We start from the raw sequence: 19,103 nt of genomic DNA on the forward strand, positions 1-19,103 counted from the left end.
CAGAAGAGGAGGACATGGAGTGTTTGATATTTCACACAGAAATTTTACAACTTCTAAGGCTGAGGTTGACTTTCACATTCAAACAAAAATGTGAAAAAGAATCGTGACTCTCCTATATGAAATATTATACCTAAATAAAAGTAACTCCCAAAGGCTTTGTTTCCTGGCTCATTTTGGGTAGATTTTTAATTATTTAAGGTCAATTTAACCAAATAATAAATATCTACATAGCCTCTCATTCCCTGGCCCAAGAGCTAGTGACAGCATTTCCCCTCATTACACAAATAAAAATGTAAACAAAATTTCAAAGGAAAAAATAAAATAAAATAATGTTGAAAAGAAATACAAATCAAAGAAATTTATTGGTGTTGACAAAAATACATAATACAGAAACCAAACCAAAACACAACAGAAACAAAACCAGAAATCCCACCCTAGTGGGCCCATGTGCCTGATGTACTGACAGTGTGCAGACCCAGAAGCCCGCAAAGCATGGCACTTAATTCATGAGGACCTCCATCTGCACCAGCCTTGCATTGGTGTCCCCAGACGTTCGGTAGGGTATCATTCCAGCAAAGGTAATCAGGGTTCGGGCTTGACTTCGGAGTTGCTGAGAGAGAAGGGAAGAAAGGAAAGGAAATCAGTTAACTTTCAAGTCAGGGCAGTGTTTCATGTTCTTCCATCCTCTACCCTGGGGTGTCAGGGACAGATCCCTGGTGGGTGGATGACAGTTGTACCCTCCTCTGTCATATTCCTTCAGCATGACACAAAGTTAGCAAAGCTCGTCCCCAGAGGCCCCTGTTCCACAGGCATCCAAACCCATCTACTCAGCAAAAGGCAAATGGGTTTGCAGGCAAGCCGCCTCACCCCAACACATTTGCCTTGCTTTTGACACAGCCCTGAGCTTCAGAACTGCCTGCTCCAATTTTCTGAGCCTCTCTTTCTCTGGCTGGTTTCTGTCCATCTGCTTCTACAGGGATCTGAGTCTCCAGAGCTCCATGAAGCCCCTGTAACACTGAAGGCAAGGGCTGTGACTGTGCAGTCCCAATCTGGCTCTCTTCCTCCCGTGTGTCTTTCCTCTTCCTTCCTTTCATTCCTCCCGTTCCTTCCTTCCCAACACACATGCTTGGCCTTTCTTTCCCCAGGCAACAGTATTTATGGAATTTCTGGATTGTTCCAGGAGGGGAAAAGGTGGCCCTACAAATTTAAACTATATCTGGAGTAGAAAGGGAGAATCTGTAGATACCTTTCTGGACTAGTAACAAGACTTTAAAGAAAAACTCAATAATCATTTACTAGGCTTACTTAAGGACCATTCCAGAAGAAAACTGAAAAGCAAATGCTTTTTACTTGATGTATGAAACAAACTAGTGAATATATGTCCTTATTAATGTCCAAATAAAAAGAAATATGACTTTGTGATGAGAATACCCATTGTATTTTCTTTAGAAGTAAATAAAAGTGCATGAGCTCTTGTTAAATGAGCTCTAGGCGTTCACCCTCTTACTGGGCAGCATCTCACTTTAAACCATGAAACCAAGGACATCTGTTGGCCTGCAGATTTCTTGGGCATACAGCTTTTATATATAACCTTCTGCTTAATCCTATCCACCCCTTTCAGAAAAAGAAGAAAAAGGAGAGTGGTGGGCAAAAGGAAGGAGAATGATCAGATGTGGGACATGGCCTGCCAGGGCACCAGCTATTCTCTGTGGGCAAATACTTCCCTGAACTGTAAGTGGCACACCAAGCACCAAGAAGTGTCCATCATCTCAATACTCACATGCACAAACATCACTGCACTGGGTTTCTATCATCAAAAAGGAGTCCTGCCATGTGGTGGGCACCTAGACTCCTATCTGTCTGGGGGCAGGGGGAAGAGCAGCAAATGCTATGGTATGCACCTGGAAGGGCTGACAACTTCAGTGGACCACTCCTGAGCACTGTTACCCACATTCCTAAAGGTGGACATTTCTGCTATCTTTCACTAAGCACAAGTTTTGTCAACAATAATGCCTGTAAGGTCACAGTGGAAAGAGCTCACAGACATCCTTGGAGGCAGAAGACAGATTTTCAAGTCTTCTTGGCTGCCAAAACCAGGTTTGATGAGCTCTTGAGAGTCTCATCAAAAATTAAGTGCAAAGGTTAAAGGAAAGGTAATTTTTAAAAACACCATTGTGAGGATGGGCACAGTGGCTCACACCTGTAATCCTAGCACTTTGGGAGGCCAAAGTTGTGGGGGATCCCTTGAGCTTAGGAGTTCGAAACCAGTCTGGGTTATGTGGCGAAACTCCACGTCTATGAAAAGTACAAAAATCAGCTGGGTATGGTGGTGTGCACCTGTAGTCCTAGCTACTTGGGAGGCTGAAGTAGGAGGACGGCTTGAGCACAGGAGGTGGAGGTTGCAGTGAGCTGAGATCATGTCACTGCATTCCAGCCTGGGTGACAGAGCTAGACCCTGTCTCAAAAAAGGAGAGAGAAAAAAAAACAAAACAAAAAAACCCACCATTGGACTGCCCCCTTATGGTTTAATTGGATCAAAAAATACCTTTGCGCTGGGCGTGGTGGCTCAAGCCTGTAATCCCAGCACTTTGGGAGGCCGAGGCGGGTAGATCACAAGGTCAAGAGATCGAGACCATCCTGGTAAACACGGTGAAACCCCGGCTCTACTAAAAAATAAAAAAAATTAGCTGGGCATGGTGGCGCATGTCTGTAGTCCCAGCTACTCAGGAGGCTGAGGCAGGAGAATTGCCTGAACCCAGGAGGCGGAGGCTGCAGTGAGCTGAGATCGTGCCATTGCACTCCAGCCTGGGTAGCAAGAGTAAAACTCCGTTTCAAAAAAAAAAAACCTTTGCTCTTTTTTGTAATCAGACAACATATGCTGTGAGCCTCAGCGTTCCAGCTACCTGGATTCCACCTGACCCATGAACTGCTGCCTGGATTCCACCTGACCCATGAACTGCTGGAGGTACCACAGGCAGCAGAAAGTGCACAGGTGTCAGAGAGCCCCAGCCTCCAGACATGGCCCCTTCGCCTGCCTACCACCTGGGGGCAGCTGCTTCCCTACTCCATAGCTCAGTTTCCTCAGCTGTGAGAGAGGACAAAATGCTGTCCTAGCTGTCCTAGTTACCTTTCTAGGGTCACTGTGAGCACAGTGAGAGGAGAAACGAGGGTTGACATTAATGTGTTGATCAAAAATAAAGTATGGTTTTAATAAACGTATTCACTAATGAGCTTGGACTAACAAAATAAACTTATCTTTTAAAATATGCAGGAAGTTCTTATGGAGTCAACTAGAAATTAGCATTCTTTTTGATCTGTTAAAAGGTAAGATCTGCAGACCTAGCACATCTTTTTATTTTTTTTTTAAGCTTGAGAAGAGCAGCAATCCCTTTAATGTTTGATTTCCTCTGGGAGTCTCCTGACACGAGACTTATCCAGCTGCCAGGTACTAAGGAGAAGAGCAGTTTCAGGTCATGTGGCCTCATTAGAGTGCAAAGGATTCCAAACCAGAAAGGTGGTGCTCAGCAATGTTTCTCACGAACGCTGGAATCTTACAGAGTCGCGGTCCTCAATGACTCGCTGAGGCCTGGATGACGAGGATGGACTTGTCCCCTTGAGCCTCTTAAACTGTGTGAACAAGATGTTCATGGTGGCAAGAAGCACTTCTGAAAGGTTGTGCCTGATCTACACAGAGAGAAACACAGAGTAAAGAAAAAGAACCAAGCCTTTGGCACCAACCACAGGTGGAGGGTGGGCTGCTCCAGACAGGCCTGGTCGCATCACTCCTCACCATTGCCAGGTGGAGAGCCACACAGTCACCCAAAAGGAGCTGATGACACTGAAACATCAAGTGTGAGAAAAACCCCAAGCAAGGCTGCTCAGGTCAGGTGGTCACTGTTCCTGTTCCTTTACGCCAGGCGTCCCCAAACTTTTTACACAGGGGGCCAGTTCACTGTCCCTCAGACCGTTGGAGGGCCGCCACATACTGTGCTCCTCTCACTGACCACCAATGAAAGAGGTGCCCCTTCCTGAAGAGCGGCGGGGGGCCGGATAAATGGCCTCAGGGGGCCACATGCGGCCCGCGGGCAGTAATTTGGGGACACCTGCTTTACGCCATTTCTCCCTTAGTCGGGGGTAGCAAGCCAAAAGCACGCTGACATCTGGTCAGCATTCGGCTTGGACTGGCCAGCAGAGTGGCTGCCATTAAATAATCTGAACTTGAATGTCAGGAGGTACAGGTGCACACACTAGTTCTCCACAGTCCCTACCATTCCCCACTCTCTCAAACCCACTGGGCTGTTTCCACTGGATCTGCATGGCCCTACCAGAGTCCTTGGGAGCATTTACAAGGGCAGGCCCTGGTGAACTAGTTTAATCCCTGATGCAATGAAGGATGCATCCAAGGAAAGCTAGAAATAACAAAGGAGCAAGTGGCTAAGGGTAGAAGCCACAACAGGTATAAAAAGGGAAGGTCTGGCTGGGCGCGGTGGCTCAAGCCTGTAATCCCAGCGCTTTGGGAGGCCGAGGCGGGTGGATCACGAGGTCAAGAGATCGAGACCATCCTGGTCAACACGGTGAAACCCTGTCTCTACTAAAAATACAAAAAATTAGCTGGGCATGGTGGCGCGTGCCTATAATCCCAGCTACTCAGGAGGCTGAGGCAGGAGAATTGCCTGAACTCAGGAGGCGGAGGTTGCGGTGAGCCGAGATCGTGCCATTGCACTCCAGCCTGGGTAACAAGAGCGAAACTCCGTCTCAAAAAAAAAAAAAAAAAAAAAAAAAAAAAGGAAGGTCAAGACCTTCTGAACTGTGTGTATCACAGTAGTCAATATCCCTCTTCATGAGCAGAACTGGCCTTACTTCCTTCTCTAAAACAGAAACTTTTTTTTTTTTTTTTGAGACAAATTCTCCCTCCATTGTCCAGGCTGGAGTGAAATGGTGCAATCTCAGTTCACTGCAGCCTCTGCCTCCCAGATTCAAGTGATTCTTATGCCTCAGCCTCCTGAGTAGCTGGGACTACAGGTATGCACCATACTACAGGTATGCACCACCATGCCTGGCTAATTTTTGTACTTTTTAGTAGAAATTGTGTTTTACCATGTTGGCCAGGCTGCTCTTGAACTCCTGACCTCAGATGATCCGTCCACCTTGGCCTCCCAAGATGCTGGGATTACAGGCGTGAACCACCACACCAGGCCAGAGATATTTTATAAAAGGCATCTGCTCAATGAGAAACAATTTTCTTTTTTTTTTTTTTTGAGACGGAGTTTCACTCTTGTTACCCAGGCTGGAGTGCAATGGCGCGATCTCGGCTCACCGCAACCTCCGCCTCCTGGGTTCAAGCAATTCTCCTGCCTCAGCCTCCCTAGTAGCTAGGACTACAGGTGTGTGCCACCATGCCCAGTTAATTTTTGCATTTTTAGTAGAGACGGGGTTTCACCATGTTGACCAGGATGGTCTCGATCTCTTCACCTCGTGATCCACCCGCCTCGGCCTCCCAAAGTGCTGGGATTACAGGCGTGAGCCACCGTGCCCGGCCGAGAAACAATTTTAAACTGAAAGACCACTAGTGACATCCCAGAACCAGGCAGCTGGTTCTAGAGTCCATAATGTCGAGAGCTGAGTTGAGTGTAGTCCTAGAGAAGAGTTTACCTGGGCCACACACTGGAATGACTGGGGGAAGTCTGGGCTGCAGCCCACATCAGGGAAAGCAGAATCTCTGGGGTCTAGGCATGAGGGTTTTAAAAAACTCTCCTAAAGATTCCAGCGTGCAGCCCAGTTGGGCACCCTGGGCTAGACACTGGCAATGTGCTAGAAACCCAACAGATAGATAGTGGCTCTGGGGCTTGTGGAGTGATAGCTTAGTCCATGGTCACTGCATTTGCTTCTTTAGACAAACAGATCAGGGAGGGCAAGGGCAGCAGTGAATCACGATGTGTTTCATTCACCTGCTGGAACTACTGAAGAGATCAGAGTTAAGCACCAAAATACCCTCTAGTACGAGTGGATAACAGAAGAATTAAACCAGACCTCACAGGATCAACCCGAAACTCGTTTCTCCCAAGAACATGTCAATCACTGAAGTGACTCTTATTTTCTGAATCAGGGAATTCAGACAATAATCTGCTGGGGATGTAGACACTCACAGAAAAGCCAGGCCAAGGTATTTGAAAGGGAATCACTCTGAAAAACTGTCTGGATAGTTACTGTAACTAGAACTTTTAAAGCTGTCAGCTACAGGAAAAGAAAAAGCTTTCAGTGGAAGTGGGGAAAAAGGAGTTCCATAACTCAAGAAGAAAGAACTTACTTCATCGCTGAAATTTCTGAAGGCAGCAACTCTCTCTTCCACACTTTCCTGATTCAGAGGCACCAGCTTCAAGCGTTCAATTATCTGTTTAAAACAAACACCAGCCCCATATGACACAATCATCACAGTCACTTCATCTCTCTACATGTAAAGTCAGCACCTCACATACTCCAAAGGGCTTCTTCATAGGAAATGCCATTCCCCCTTGTACACACAAAGGCTTTGATTCTAACTAGTTAACTTAATTCTTATCTTCATTTTCTGACCCAATTTTTAAAATTCTGAGATTTCAAATTACTTTGAGAAACTTCTCTGTTTTCGATTAAAGGAGTAAAGAATAGGTTAAAAAAAAAAAAAAAAAAAAAAGCAACACAGAAAACTCCTTTAAAGACCCAGGACTGTACTTGTCCTTCATTTAACAAACACACTGGCGATAGCTCCTTTGTTTTAAGTAAATTCCATGAAGTGTTTTGCATTTTCAAGGGCATACATTAACTTGCACTTCAAACGCCTTTCCTGAAACTTACATCAAAAGCTCTATCAATATGGCCACTATGATACTCGTCAAAAAAGGTGATCAAGTCCAAAAGAAGGTAGAACGTAGAGTCCACAAATTTATTTGCGCTTATTCCTTGAGCCCTATACCTGAAAGACAAAATAGGGTGGGGGGAGTGAGGGTGTTATCAGGAACTTCTGTGTAATCCTTAACTGTGGACTAGCATTTAAAAAGACAGTGGGTGTGGTGGTTCATACCTGTAATCTCAATTAAATGGGAGGCTGGGGCAGAAGGATTGCTTGATGCCAGGAGTCAGAGATGAGACCAGCCTGGATAAACAGTGAGACCCCATCTCCACAAAAAATTAAAATTCTGCCAGGTGTGGTGGCACACACTTGTAGTCCTGGCTACTCAGGAGGCTGAGGTGGGAGGATTGCTTAAGCCCAGGAGTTTGAGGTTATAGTGAGCTATGATTACTGCATTCCACTCCAGGCTGGGTGATAGAGGGAGACACTCTCAACAAACAAACAAAAAATAAAAAGCATGAAAATCTCTTGAGCTCTCTGGGTAAAGTTAATTAAGAGTGTAAAATGGTGTTTATTTTGAAATAGCCAAGCACTGATAGTGGATTTGGTATGAATCCACCTAAAAGTACTCTACATGGAGCATGGTTCTCCGCCTTGACCATCATCTCAGCAACCAATCTCAGCTGGAGGTCCTGACGGGCAAAAAGCCCAGCGGCCATCACTGGGGATTGTTTGCTAGGTGGAGAAATCTCATTGACCAAAGAATGTTCTTTCGTGTTACCCCAGGAAAGCATCCCAAACCCAGTTTTCTTTGGGTCATTTTACTAGAAATATCTATAGCGAGTGCAAAAAGTAATGTTGTTAGCCTCAGCCTGGGACCTAAACTAGTTGAAAGTCTGATAATTCAGTTAACTCACTGGTGATCCAGGTAGTCTGAAATACTGGCCACACCTCTAAGAATCTCCCCCATCTAACCATCACTAGCTTTGCTCCTGAATGCCTTTGAGAGGGCTGATGAAAGTATACAACAATATATAGGTGAGCATAATGCTTAGAATTAAATTTCACAAGCATGATTAAAATACTGAGATGCCCTTTCTTTTTTTTTTTTTTAAAGATGGGGTTTCACTATGTTGGTCAGGATGGTCTTGAACTCCCCACCTCAGGTAATCCGCCTGCCTTGGCCTCCAAAGTGCCTAGATTAAAGGCATAAGCCACCATGCCCGGCCTTGAGATGCCCTTTCATACCCATTTCTTTGCCAAAAATGTTAAGTCTGGTAGTACCAAATGCTAATTCTGATGTGGGGACGAAGAAATTTACACAGTGCTGGTGGCATGATGAGTTAGTAGAACCACTTTGGAAAGCTGTCTGCTGTCACCTAGTAAAGCTGAACATGCATTTGGGTGGGCATGGGTGGCCTGGCATTGACAGTAGCACCCTCAGGGTCTCATGGAGCCAGCTCCTGGCTTACCGTTCAGCAATGGAGAGCGCCATGTTCTTCAGCCTCTCCTTGTTGGACTGTGGGGCACTGATCTGGGGGACGACAGGGCTCAGCAGTTTGTTCATCAGCTCCAGTACCTTGTCGGCATTCTGCTCAAGTTTTTAAAATTAAGGAAGCAATTGATCAAGTAATCCGTAAAAGGAACAACTATATAATGCCCACTGCCCACCAAAGAGAACTTTCTGGGGTGATGGATGGAAGTGTTGGTCTCAAACTCTTGGCCTCAAGTGATGTGGCTGCCTTGGCCTCCCAAAGTGCTGAGATTACAGGTGTGAGCCTCCGCAGCTGGCCTATAGCCTGTCTTTTTGCCTACTTTTCTCAGTTGGTAAGGAGAGAATGTAATCTTGTTTAGGTCACAGAATCCTTAGTAGTTATCATATGTATTAGGTAGAAGCATGTATTCCAGTCCTCTCAAAATGCCCAGCTGTGGTCTTATTTTCTTTTTCTTTCTTTTTTTTGAGGGGGAGTTTTGCTCTTGTTACCCAGGCTGGAGTGCAATGGCACAATCTCGGCTCACTGCAGCCTCCGCCTCCTGGGTTCAAGCAATTCTCCTGCCTCAGCCTCCCGAGTAGCTGAGGTGCGAGCCACCACGCCCAGCTAATTTTTGTATTTTTAGTAGAGACGAGGTTTCACCTTGTTGACCAGGATGGTCTCGATCTCTTGACCTCATGATCCACCCGCCTCGGCCTCCCAAAGTGCTGGGATTACAGGCTTGAGCCACTGCACCTGGCCTGTGGTCTTATTTTCTTTCACTCCTTCCTGCACATGGATGTGGTCTTCTTTTCTTTTCTTTTTTTTTTCTGAGACGGAGTTTTGCTCTTGTTATCCAGGCTGGAGTGCAATGGCGCGATCTCGGCTCACTGCAACCTCCGCCTTCTGGGTTCAGGCAATTCTCCTGTCTCAGCCTCCTGAGTAGCTGGGATTACAGGCACGCGCCACCATGCCCAGCTAATTTCTTGGATTTTTAGTAGAGACGGGGTTTCACCATGTTGACCAGGATGGTCTCGATCTCTTGACCTTGTGATCCACCCACCTCGGCCTCCCAAAGTGCTGGGATTACAGGCTTGAGCCACCGCGCCCGGCCCGATCTTATTTTCTAACACCACTGCTCTCCAGTGTGTCTGTGGCTGCCACAAGGTCAGCATAATGCCATTTTCAACAGTGGCTTCACCATCAAAATGTGATGGATGCTAATTCTGCTGCCAAGTGAGGTAAGAGTTCATGCCTGCAGGACATCCTTTCAATACGCTGCTCCTGTTTGGCCAGATACCTTATGAGCAGAAATGATTCTGTAAAATGGAAATTTTGTCCTGACTGGACCATTAACTGTCTAAGCACTAGAGAAAATGCCTCTGCAGGGAGAGTGCTACCACAACAACACTGTCGAAGGGGCTGTGCATTTAATGCCGAAAGGCTGGCAGATCTGTGAAGTACAGAAGAGGGAAGAGGGCACACTTTACCTTGGCAAGGTCATACAGCTTTGCCGCCTCTTCAAATAGTCCCTTATTTTCTGCCACAGAAGCAACTTTGTTGATAATAGGCTTTGTGTCACTAGTAAATTTATCTATGACTCCAGGCTGACAAGACAAATTATGGAGGGCGGGGAAGAGAGAGACGGGTGCACAGAGCTATTATTTTAAACACAGTGAAGCAATTAGGATCCAAAAAATACTTCAACTAAAAATGCCTGCCCTGAGCAATGCATGTATTTCATCAGCTAGACTCTGGCTTTCTTGAAGATATAAGTCCTATTAAAACTATAAAAGAGATCAAGAAAACTACATGTGAAAGGGCAGACTTACTGGAAGCACAGAGGAGTCAGCAATAAGACATCTGGGCTTTCTAATTTTCCAAAATGACCCAGAGAGTCAGTGAAAATCAATGATTTTAAATTTGCTGATGAGTAGGGACTAGGGAGAAAAATCAGGAGGCGTAGAGAAAATATCTGAAGGATTTTGGATTTGTGTTCTAAGACAGATGGCAAAAGGAACTCAGTGCTGAAAAAACACATGGCAAGTGGTAACAGGACATTTCTATAAAAAATCACCATCACCACTCAACAGCAACTAAATGGTCAGGAGAGCATGAGAGAGGCCTCAGGCACCCTGGGAGAATGAAGGCAACTGCATAACATCTCTGCCTGGCCATTCTGCTTCTCCACTGGCACTGGATTCTCGGAGCTGGACCAGGTTGAGGTGACTTGCCCTGCCACTCTGGAGGCTGCAGGGAATAAGGTCTTATCTATGTTTCCAGCTCTGTCAACTCATACATGCTGGGATCCTCCTGGCCCCAGTGCAGCCTGTTAAAGAAACTATGCAAAGTGCTCAGCACAGTGCCTGGTGATTATCATCACCCAATAAGCCTGGCCGCTGTCATCAGCACTGTCACTTGCCTTTCTTCTGAGGTAGGTGGTATGAGCAGTGTGAGCTCATCTACAGATTGCTGGGTCAAAACTACCCATTTTTACAAATGAGAAAAGTCAGTCCCTGAGGGGTAAGTGACTTTCCAAAGACCACAGGGAGATTCAGGGTCAGGACTGGTCTTTGACAACAGGAGCTTTGACCCTCCTGCCATGACAATCAGTGGGCAAAGTAAGTCTTGGGGATCCCTCAGGCCTCCAGGAGTCACTGTGGAGGTCAAAATCCTTGGAAATTGCATTTTGAAGGAGGTCAGGTGCACTTGTAACTTTTGCATCTTGGGGGAATGGGTGCAGTAATCAATTTGTTTTTCTTGCATGTTTTCTGAGCCAAGAATGGCAGAAATGTATAATAGCATTCTCAGCTCAAATAACGACAGGCATGAACAAATGAATATTCTGAACATAATAAAAAAGCTATCTAATCACAAATTTATGTATTTTAAGGAGATATAAGTGTGTGTAAACCAAGGTAATAATCTGGGCTAATTTTCATTCAACTTTTTAAATTAAGCAACTCTGTTCAGATTTGCATTTTTCATACCTTAAATCTTAAAATCTAAGTGTATTCTTTTGATATTTATTAATCCCCAATGGCTAAAAACATAAAACATTTCTCTAAGGATGCATTTAACTCACCTTTCTACTTCCGTCATTCTCTAGTTTCCCAAGAATCATATCGAACTGTGGAAGGAAAAAACTTTACTCAAATTATTGGACAAAGATATAAACATAATCTATAAGTCTTCAGAGAGAAAAGTGGGGAATAAAATGGGATAAGTCTTACGCAACTAAAAATCAGTGTGACTGAAATAAATATTTTCATTGTTAGAAACCCAAGAAAATTCCAAAAACCATTTAGGCCTTATCCGCCACAGCCATATTGAAGAAAACAGGCAGTACAGAATTAGCATGGGAACATGCACACTGAAAACCATGGGGAGGAGAGAGAAGGAAACCCACTCACCTCTCGGCTTTCAATCACAAGCTCACTCACACAGCGCAGAAACATGTTTTCTCCTTGACTATCTTTTTCATCCCTGTAAGGGAAAAAAACAACTCAGTTTCTAGTCTGGACCTGAGGTCTCTAATAGTCATTCTCAGAATGGCAGAAATCGAAACTAGCTGAAGTAAATGTTCAAAAGCAAATGTTACCTGAGGAAATAGAAGTACTGAAGGGCCTCCCTTGGGTCCGTGGACTCAAACTTTCGGGTGTAGAGCATGAGGAGCCGCACAAAGTTCAGCCGCCGCATGCAAGGAGGGTCACCAGGCTCGTGGCTGACTGCATTGTGGGGGTCAGAATGGGTCACACCACACTGCCCCACTGACCCATGCAACCCAGAAACTATGGAAGCTGAATCCACAGACCCAGCAGCGTCTACTCCTACATCCCAGTCAATGTTTGCCAATATAAGCTTTGGCCAGTCCTTTTTACCACCCCATCCTCAACTCCTCTCCAGGCCCAGAGTGGAGAAAATAGCACTTTGCCGTAAATTACTAATATGTTGGTCTTTGAATGAAAAGATAATCCAACTGACCATTACGGCATGTGCTCTGGGATGATTTTGCTGCACCAATAAGGAACCCACAGCCATTCATCCACATTTACTTCCTCTGTCTTCCCTGACTCTCTCAGCCCAGGCAGGTAGGCACATGGCTGGTTGGGGTTTCCAATGTCATTAAAGCAAGGGCCCTAATGGGAATCAGACCCATGACTCTAGGGACTATTCTTCTGCACTATTTTCCAGGCAATCAGACTGGCCACAAAGCTAGCACTTTGAACAGCACTTTATATAGTTAACTTCTAAGGGAATACTAATGCGGGGGGGAAAGCAAGAACCCTAACACTAATCATCTAAAATGCTCAGCTGTCTACAATGCTCTAAAATGACTGCTACCCTTTGCTCAAATCCTTATTGGTTGTGGTTTTGTGGCACCAGGGATGTGTTGTGGTTACATTACTGCCAACCCAATCCCAAATACTCACGGAGCTGAGCACTCTGTCCGGAGGACTTTAAAAGCAACTTCAGCTCAAACAGGACAAGTGCCACATGGACAGCATGGCAGCGCAGCCGCTCCATGCGGAAAAGAAAGGCAATTGCAGCTTCAAACTGTGCTGTCAGGAATAGGACTTGGAAGTAGAGGAAGGGCTGTTGGTTCACTGTAAAGTGCGACTCGCCTGGGGAGAGAGGAGAGGAGATAAAACCAACTCAGAAGGAAGGTGCTCACCGGTGGCTCATGTGTGCTAAAACTACCAGCGCCTACATCCCCAGACAGCAGCCCTGTGGGCCTACAGGACTTGCTGGGCAGAAGAAAGCACCAGCATGAGCCTGAATTGATCAAGGGGGTCCTGAAGACAGTCAACTGCCATGTGAAATGTGACCTGGCTCCTCCACCTTCTCTAGACCTCATGACTAAAAAGTGTGACTGTGTTGTAAAAATCCAACTGCTTGCATTAGGTAGGAGAGACACAGAGTTAAGGACCTTAAAATGGACCATAAAGGGAGTATTCATCTCCTTTACCCTGATAAGTCACTCAAGGAGATAAATGAAGATTTCAAAGGAGCTTCAGTTTACTCATATTCACAGAAATTTGAATCCAACAACTGCTAACCACTATTTGGAATATTCTTTTCTTCCCAGCTTTTAAACAGGGGGGGAAAAAGAAGGGAGGCAATTTCTTTCTACTCTATGCTCAGATCTAGTGACTGTGAGATCTACTAGGAAGCAACAGCTAAGTATTCTTTGTCTCTCCCTGAGCATATGTCTACTAGAACAGTTCAAAGAATTAGAGCAAACAGATTATTGTGTATGACCATATAAGCTTTATGCATTTCTTAAGGCCACATGCCCTTTATTTAAATTTGAAATGGTAATTTTGCTGTGTTTTGCTTTGAAGATCTACAGGAGTTTTGAAGGAAAGACAAAAGTTCAGGGATGAAAAATTTTCCCAGAGGAAAACTGAAGTACTCATCTTAAGTGGACAAGAAAAGGGAAAGGCGGTTATGTCCAGGATCTTACCATAGTCTTCCAACAACTGTTTCTGGAACTGTGAGAGAGTGAGCCTGTCTTGCGGGGAGCTGGTGCCATCGTCGTCAAAACACACTTGGTTCAACTAAATCCCCAAAAGAAACATATGCATTGGTACAAACTACACCCTGAGCCACATGCACAGAGTTGTAGCTGTTCAGCAGCCAGGCTCAATGCTGTCAGCTGGAAGTTGTGTTTAAGGCTACAGTTATGAGCTGGGAGTTACACAATAAAAAATGGGGCCAGGAGACGAGGAACCTGCTGGTCTTGATCACCTTACTGGCATCATACATTAAGCAGGTAAAAATCTTTGTGGGGACATGAGCACAGAAAAGGGTAAAGCCCTGCGTGGGCAGGGGAAACGGTGCCTGCCTTCAGCCACAGGTAGTCCTCAGTTTTGTCCGCCACTTCACTCTGGTTGTCAGTGACATCACATCTGCCAATGATGCAGTAGACAGCCCGCTTGTAGGGATCTGTATTGTTCCTGAGAGCCCTGCGGTAATGCAGCCGGAGCTTGTTTTCGGTAGCTGGGGACAATCTACAGACATAAGGGAACAGACAGATAGATACACACTCAATAAAGATCCTCAGGGGCATCTGAAAGCGTCCCAGGTCCCAAACACATAAGAGAGCAGGGAAGCCTTCCTTCATCAGGGGTAAGAGACACTGTTTCTGCCCCATCCTCTCCCCTCAGTACCACTGCTGTAGCCTGACTTGGAACTACCAGCAACTACATCTATTGGCCTGTCAGTTTTCTGTCTGCTGAGGCTTCAGGGACAGGTCAGAAATGCCAGGGAATTAGAACTCCATTCCACACCCCAGCAACACTCAAGCAGTAATGAACAGGAGGGAATCCTTCCCTTAATTGTCTTAGCCCCTCTCTGGCCTCCACACTCCCTTATTCATGTGAGATCACCTCCTAAATAAACAACTTGCACTCAAATCTCCTTCTGGGGGAACCTTAAGACATTAATCCTACTTTAAATTCTAACTTGAGCAAGACAGGGGCTTGTGGTTTGAGGCAGTCTCTTGACATGACATTATTAATGCTGCCAAGGAAAGTATCCTAGTTTTTTACAAGTACAACTAGAGTAACCATCATTTCTTCTACATACATGTACATACATATAACCTCAGTCTGAGTGTGAACTTAAGTCCAATTACATTAGCAAAATCCAAGAGAAATTAATGCTTAGCAGTTTCTTAATGTAACAGAACTTGAAGACTTAACAAATTAATTCAGTTATTACATTTCAGTTTTACTAACTTCTAATTCTAGCCTTTAAGCTAAGAAGTACATGACAACATATTTCCATATTGGGTTGACCAGAAAAAGCACTAAGTGTTAACAAGAAAAGTGTAATTTTTAAAATGTCCCATTTTATAAAGCATCCTTGATATGCCTTAGATTTATAGAACAAGTCAAATCATGCTCCTGAACCAGCCTCTTCTTTATAGAAACAGAAACATTCCCAAACAAACAGGCATGCATGGCTAGACAGTGTCAGAATGGGGCATTCTTTTACGGTTTTCACTCCTTACTCCCAAGAGAGTTCTATTTGCTTTCAAAACCTCCTTCTTCCCCCAGGCGGAAACTTGTTTTGGGCCCATGCAGGGAAAAGAGAATAATGACAGTAAGGGTCACCCCTTCGATTCTGCATGGCTGCCACTGGGTGTGCCACCTCATTCACCATACCTTCTGTCCTTGCTGTTCATGTACTCCTGGAACCAGGTTTTAAACTCTCCCAGCTGGTGCTGGGCTCGATTAACTACCTGTGAAGCAGCAAGCAGGTCTCCACAGCGCATGCAGTAGTAAATCAGTGCCCACACAGGATGGCCTTCCACCTCTCCATCCTAAAAGAGGAAGAGTATTTGCTCAAAATCAACAAGGAAAAGCTGAGTGCTTTCATATGTGCTAAAACTGAGCTAAGCCCCTTTTCTTATACTAAGTAACTTAATCCTCAGAACAGCTCCCTGTGGTGAGAACCATTAACAGCCTTTTCTTCCTTGATCTACAAACAAGGAAACTGAGGCATGGAGGAGTTAAGTCATTTGTCCAAGTAAGCTGTTAAGTGGCAGTATGGCTCCAGAGCTTTCCCTCCAAAGCGCTATGTACCCTACCTGATCCAAAGCCACCCTGTGGTTTTTCCACGGAATCCCAGTGGCCCACAGTAAACTATGTGACGTTCTTTTGTGATAATGTACACACATGGACTCCTAAAACCCCCACAAAGCAAGGGCTAAAGATGTTATTGACCAGTAAGAGACTACCCTTATAGTACTCAAGTTTATAAAACGTCATAAACATTTTACTCAGTATCTTGGTGTCAGGTACTGCTGGGCACTGGGGATCTGAGATACTACAGCTTATTTATCCCAAGTCTGGTTTTGTCATTTGTCTGCACAGCGGCCTATGCTTATGCATCTCTCTTTGCTTTTCTTCAGCTCCTCTAGAAGTAGACCTCAGGCCCCCTTTCTTGGCACTTCCACCCTCCCCTCAGCAGGATTCTTTGTAAAATCCAGATTTGAACTTGCCCACGTAAACCCCTTTGAGCTGTTTAAGTCCAAAGTGCTGGGCCTGGCACTCAAGGCCTTCACTAGTGGGCCCCAAGATTGCCAAGCTCTACAGTGCACCCAATCTTCCAGATACGCTCTCCTGCCTCCATGCATTTGTGCATGTGTTACCTCCTCCTGGAATAATCTTTTCCAAAACCTGAAGTTGAACTCCTATTCTTTAAGAGCAAGTATGAATCTCACCCCTTTATGAAGCTAATCTCTGTATCCTGCCACCCTGTGCACAAGGCTCCAGTTCAGGGCTCTGCATACTGTGTGATAATCTCCCCAACTGGACCATGAGCTGAGAAGAGAGACGACATCCTAAAAACCACATTCAACTCCATTCTTCCAGCTATTTTAGTCAAAAATCTCAGAAGTGATCCCTGACTGCCTCTCACACTCAAATCCATGTTCTTCAGCGAGTCCTACTGGCTCAACTTTCAAAATATCCAGAACCCAGTCACATTTCCCCATGCACTCTCCTCCAACTGGGCTGAGCAACTACCACCATCACTGGGACTTCTGTATTATCAGCCTCCTAAGAGGTCTTCACTTCTGTCCTCGCCTCTCTCTGGTCTCATCTCTATACCATAGTCTCCACACATATCCTCATTTTAACTGAAAATGCTCATCTGAGGGCAATTGCTCTGGGGGTGTAATTGATTACACAGAGATAGTTGTCAGTACCTGTAGTCCAGGCAAGGGAGCTGGAAGTTTAATGTTCAGGAAACTTCGAACCAACTGGTAAGTCCCAGGCACCCCACCCAGTTGGGCCTGATGCAAATTTCCAAAGACAGTCACAAGGGTGTAATTCTTATAACTGAAAAAAAATTAAAGAAAAAAACAGGGAAGACTGAAAACATTTATTACACACCTCTATGCCCATATCCATGACATTATAGCTCGAAGGGCAGGGCCTAGACTTCAAACCCAATGCAGAAGAGGAAATAATACATGCTTAATGAAGCAAACTAGGTTATTTACTCAGTGGGCAGTGGATCACAGATTTCTTACTACTGCAGAAACTCAAAAGAATCCCTGGAGGAACACAACTGTGGACTTCAAATACATTAAGGGTGGATATACAGAATAATAATTGCTCCAGCTCACAGCCTAATGCTCTAGTGGGTTGTTTTAAAATGTTTTACTTTGAAAAATTTCAAACCTACAAAAAGTTAAAAGAGTAGTTCAATGAATGCACATAACCTTTTACCTAGATTCACCAATTTTTAACATTTCTTTGTGTGTTTTCTCTCTCCACACACACATAATATACATACTTGTGCTTCTCTTCTCCCCCCAAACCACTTGAAAATATGTTAATAAAAATCAGGGGCTACTTTATCTGTAAATACTTACCATGTGGCTCTGAAGAAGTAGGACCTTCTCCTGCCTAACCTCAATATCATTATGATACCAAGAAATTTAACATTAATTTATTATCAAAAACATAATCTACATTTCTTTCTTTCTTTTTTTTTTTTTGAGATGGAGTTTCGCTCTTGTTACCCAGGCTGGAGTGCAATGGTGCGATCTCGGCTCACCGCAACCTCCGCCTCCTGGGTTCAGGCAATTCTCCTGCCTCAGCCTCCTGAGTAGCTGGGATTACAGGCACACGCCACCACGCCCAGCTAGTTTTTTGTATTTTTAGTAGAGATGGGGTTTCACCATGTTGACCAAGATGGTCTTGATCTCTCGACCTCGTGATCCACCCGCCTCGGCCTCCCAAAGTGCTGGGATTACAGGCTTGAGCCACTGCGCCCGGCCCATTTATTTCTTAATAGTGTCCTTTACAGTTTTCATTTTAAATACAGAATCTGAACAAGAAAATATAATTGTCATGCTACTTTCCCTTAATCTAGGATAATTCCACTAATTCTACCACTATTTTTGTCTTTCATGACAATAATCTTTTTTTTTTTTTTTTTTTTTTTTTTCAAAAGAGACAGGGTCTTGCTGTGTCACACGGGCTGGAATGCTGTGTCTATTAACAAGTGCCCTTATTTTTTTGAGATGGATTCTCGCTCATGTCACCCAGGCTGAAGAGCAGTGGTGTGATCTTCACTCACTGCGACCTCTGCCTCCTGGGTTCAAGCATTTCTCCTGCCTCAGCCAACCAAGTAGTTGGAATTACAGGCACAGGCCACCATACTCAGCTAATTTTCGTATTTTAAGTAGAGACAGGGTTTCACCGTTTTGGCCAGGCTGGTCTCAAACTCCTGACCTCAAGTAATCCGCTGCCTTGGCCTCCCAAAGTGCTAGGATTACAGGCATGAGCCACCATGCTCGGCTCACAAGTGCCTTTAAAGTACTCTACAGCCTCAAACTCCTGGGCTCAAGCAATCTTCCCGTCTGAATCTCCTGGGCTCAAGCAATCTTCCCCCCTCAATCTCCGGAGTAGCTGGGAGTAGAGACGCACACCACCATGCCCAGCTGGACACTGACCTTTTATTTATAGAGTCCAGGCCAGCTGTCTTGCAGTATGTCTGGTAAGCTAAATATATCTCTTCATGATTCGATTCAGGTTCAATTTTTTTTGCCAATCGTTCTACATAGCTAATGTTGGCGCTTCCCACTGAATTGCAAAATGAAGTAGGTAGTAGGTTTGTGTCATTATTGTAACACTAGATATGATTCACTTGGTTGAAAGGTATCCACCAGATTTCCCCATTACGATGTATTATTCTCTTTGTACGTAATATGTAGTCTGTGAGGCAATACATGCAAGTCATGTAAGTATTCTATTCACCAACAATCTTTTATTCAATGG

The 19,103-nt window shown here is 44.8% G+C and overlaps 1 protein-coding gene across 3 annotated transcripts in view; it reads right to left on the reverse strand.

The window, feature by feature from the left end:
• Positions 1-343: 343 nt before the first annotated feature.
• NUP93 (nucleoporin 93) overlaps positions 344-19,103 on the reverse strand; it is a 117,613-nt gene continuing 98,853 nt past the window's right edge. For all 3 annotated transcript variants that reach the window (XM_003943464.4, XM_003943465.4, XM_003943467.4), the window contains 14 exons: positions 17,021-17,153; positions 15,474-15,631; positions 14,150-14,315; positions 13,769-13,862; positions 12,735-12,926; positions 11,903-12,029; positions 11,715-11,787; positions 11,387-11,431; positions 9,792-9,908; positions 8,302-8,420; positions 6,835-6,952; positions 6,308-6,391; positions 3,556-3,684; positions 344-610 (listed from right to left, as the gene is read on the reverse strand). In XM_003943464.4, coding sequence (XP_003943513.1) covers positions 500-610; positions 3,556-3,684; positions 6,308-6,391; positions 6,835-6,952; positions 8,302-8,420; positions 9,792-9,908; positions 11,387-11,431; positions 11,715-11,787; positions 11,903-12,029; positions 12,735-12,926; positions 13,769-13,862; positions 14,150-14,315; positions 15,474-15,631; positions 17,021-17,153 — 1,666 coding nt within the window. In that variant the 3' untranslated portion in view covers positions 344-499. The remainder of the gene's footprint in view (positions 611-3,555; positions 3,685-6,307; positions 6,392-6,834; positions 6,953-8,301; positions 8,421-9,791; positions 9,909-11,386; positions 11,432-11,714; positions 11,788-11,902; positions 12,030-12,734; positions 12,927-13,768; positions 13,863-14,149; positions 14,316-15,473; positions 15,632-17,020; positions 17,154-19,103) is intronic.

Source organism: Saimiri boliviensis, chromosome 1, assembly GCF_048565385.1.
Source record: "Saimiri boliviensis isolate mSaiBol1 chromosome 1, mSaiBol1.pri, whole genome shotgun sequence".
In the NCBI taxonomy this organism is placed as follows: domain Eukaryota; kingdom Metazoa; phylum Chordata; class Mammalia; order Primates; family Cebidae; genus Saimiri; species Saimiri boliviensis.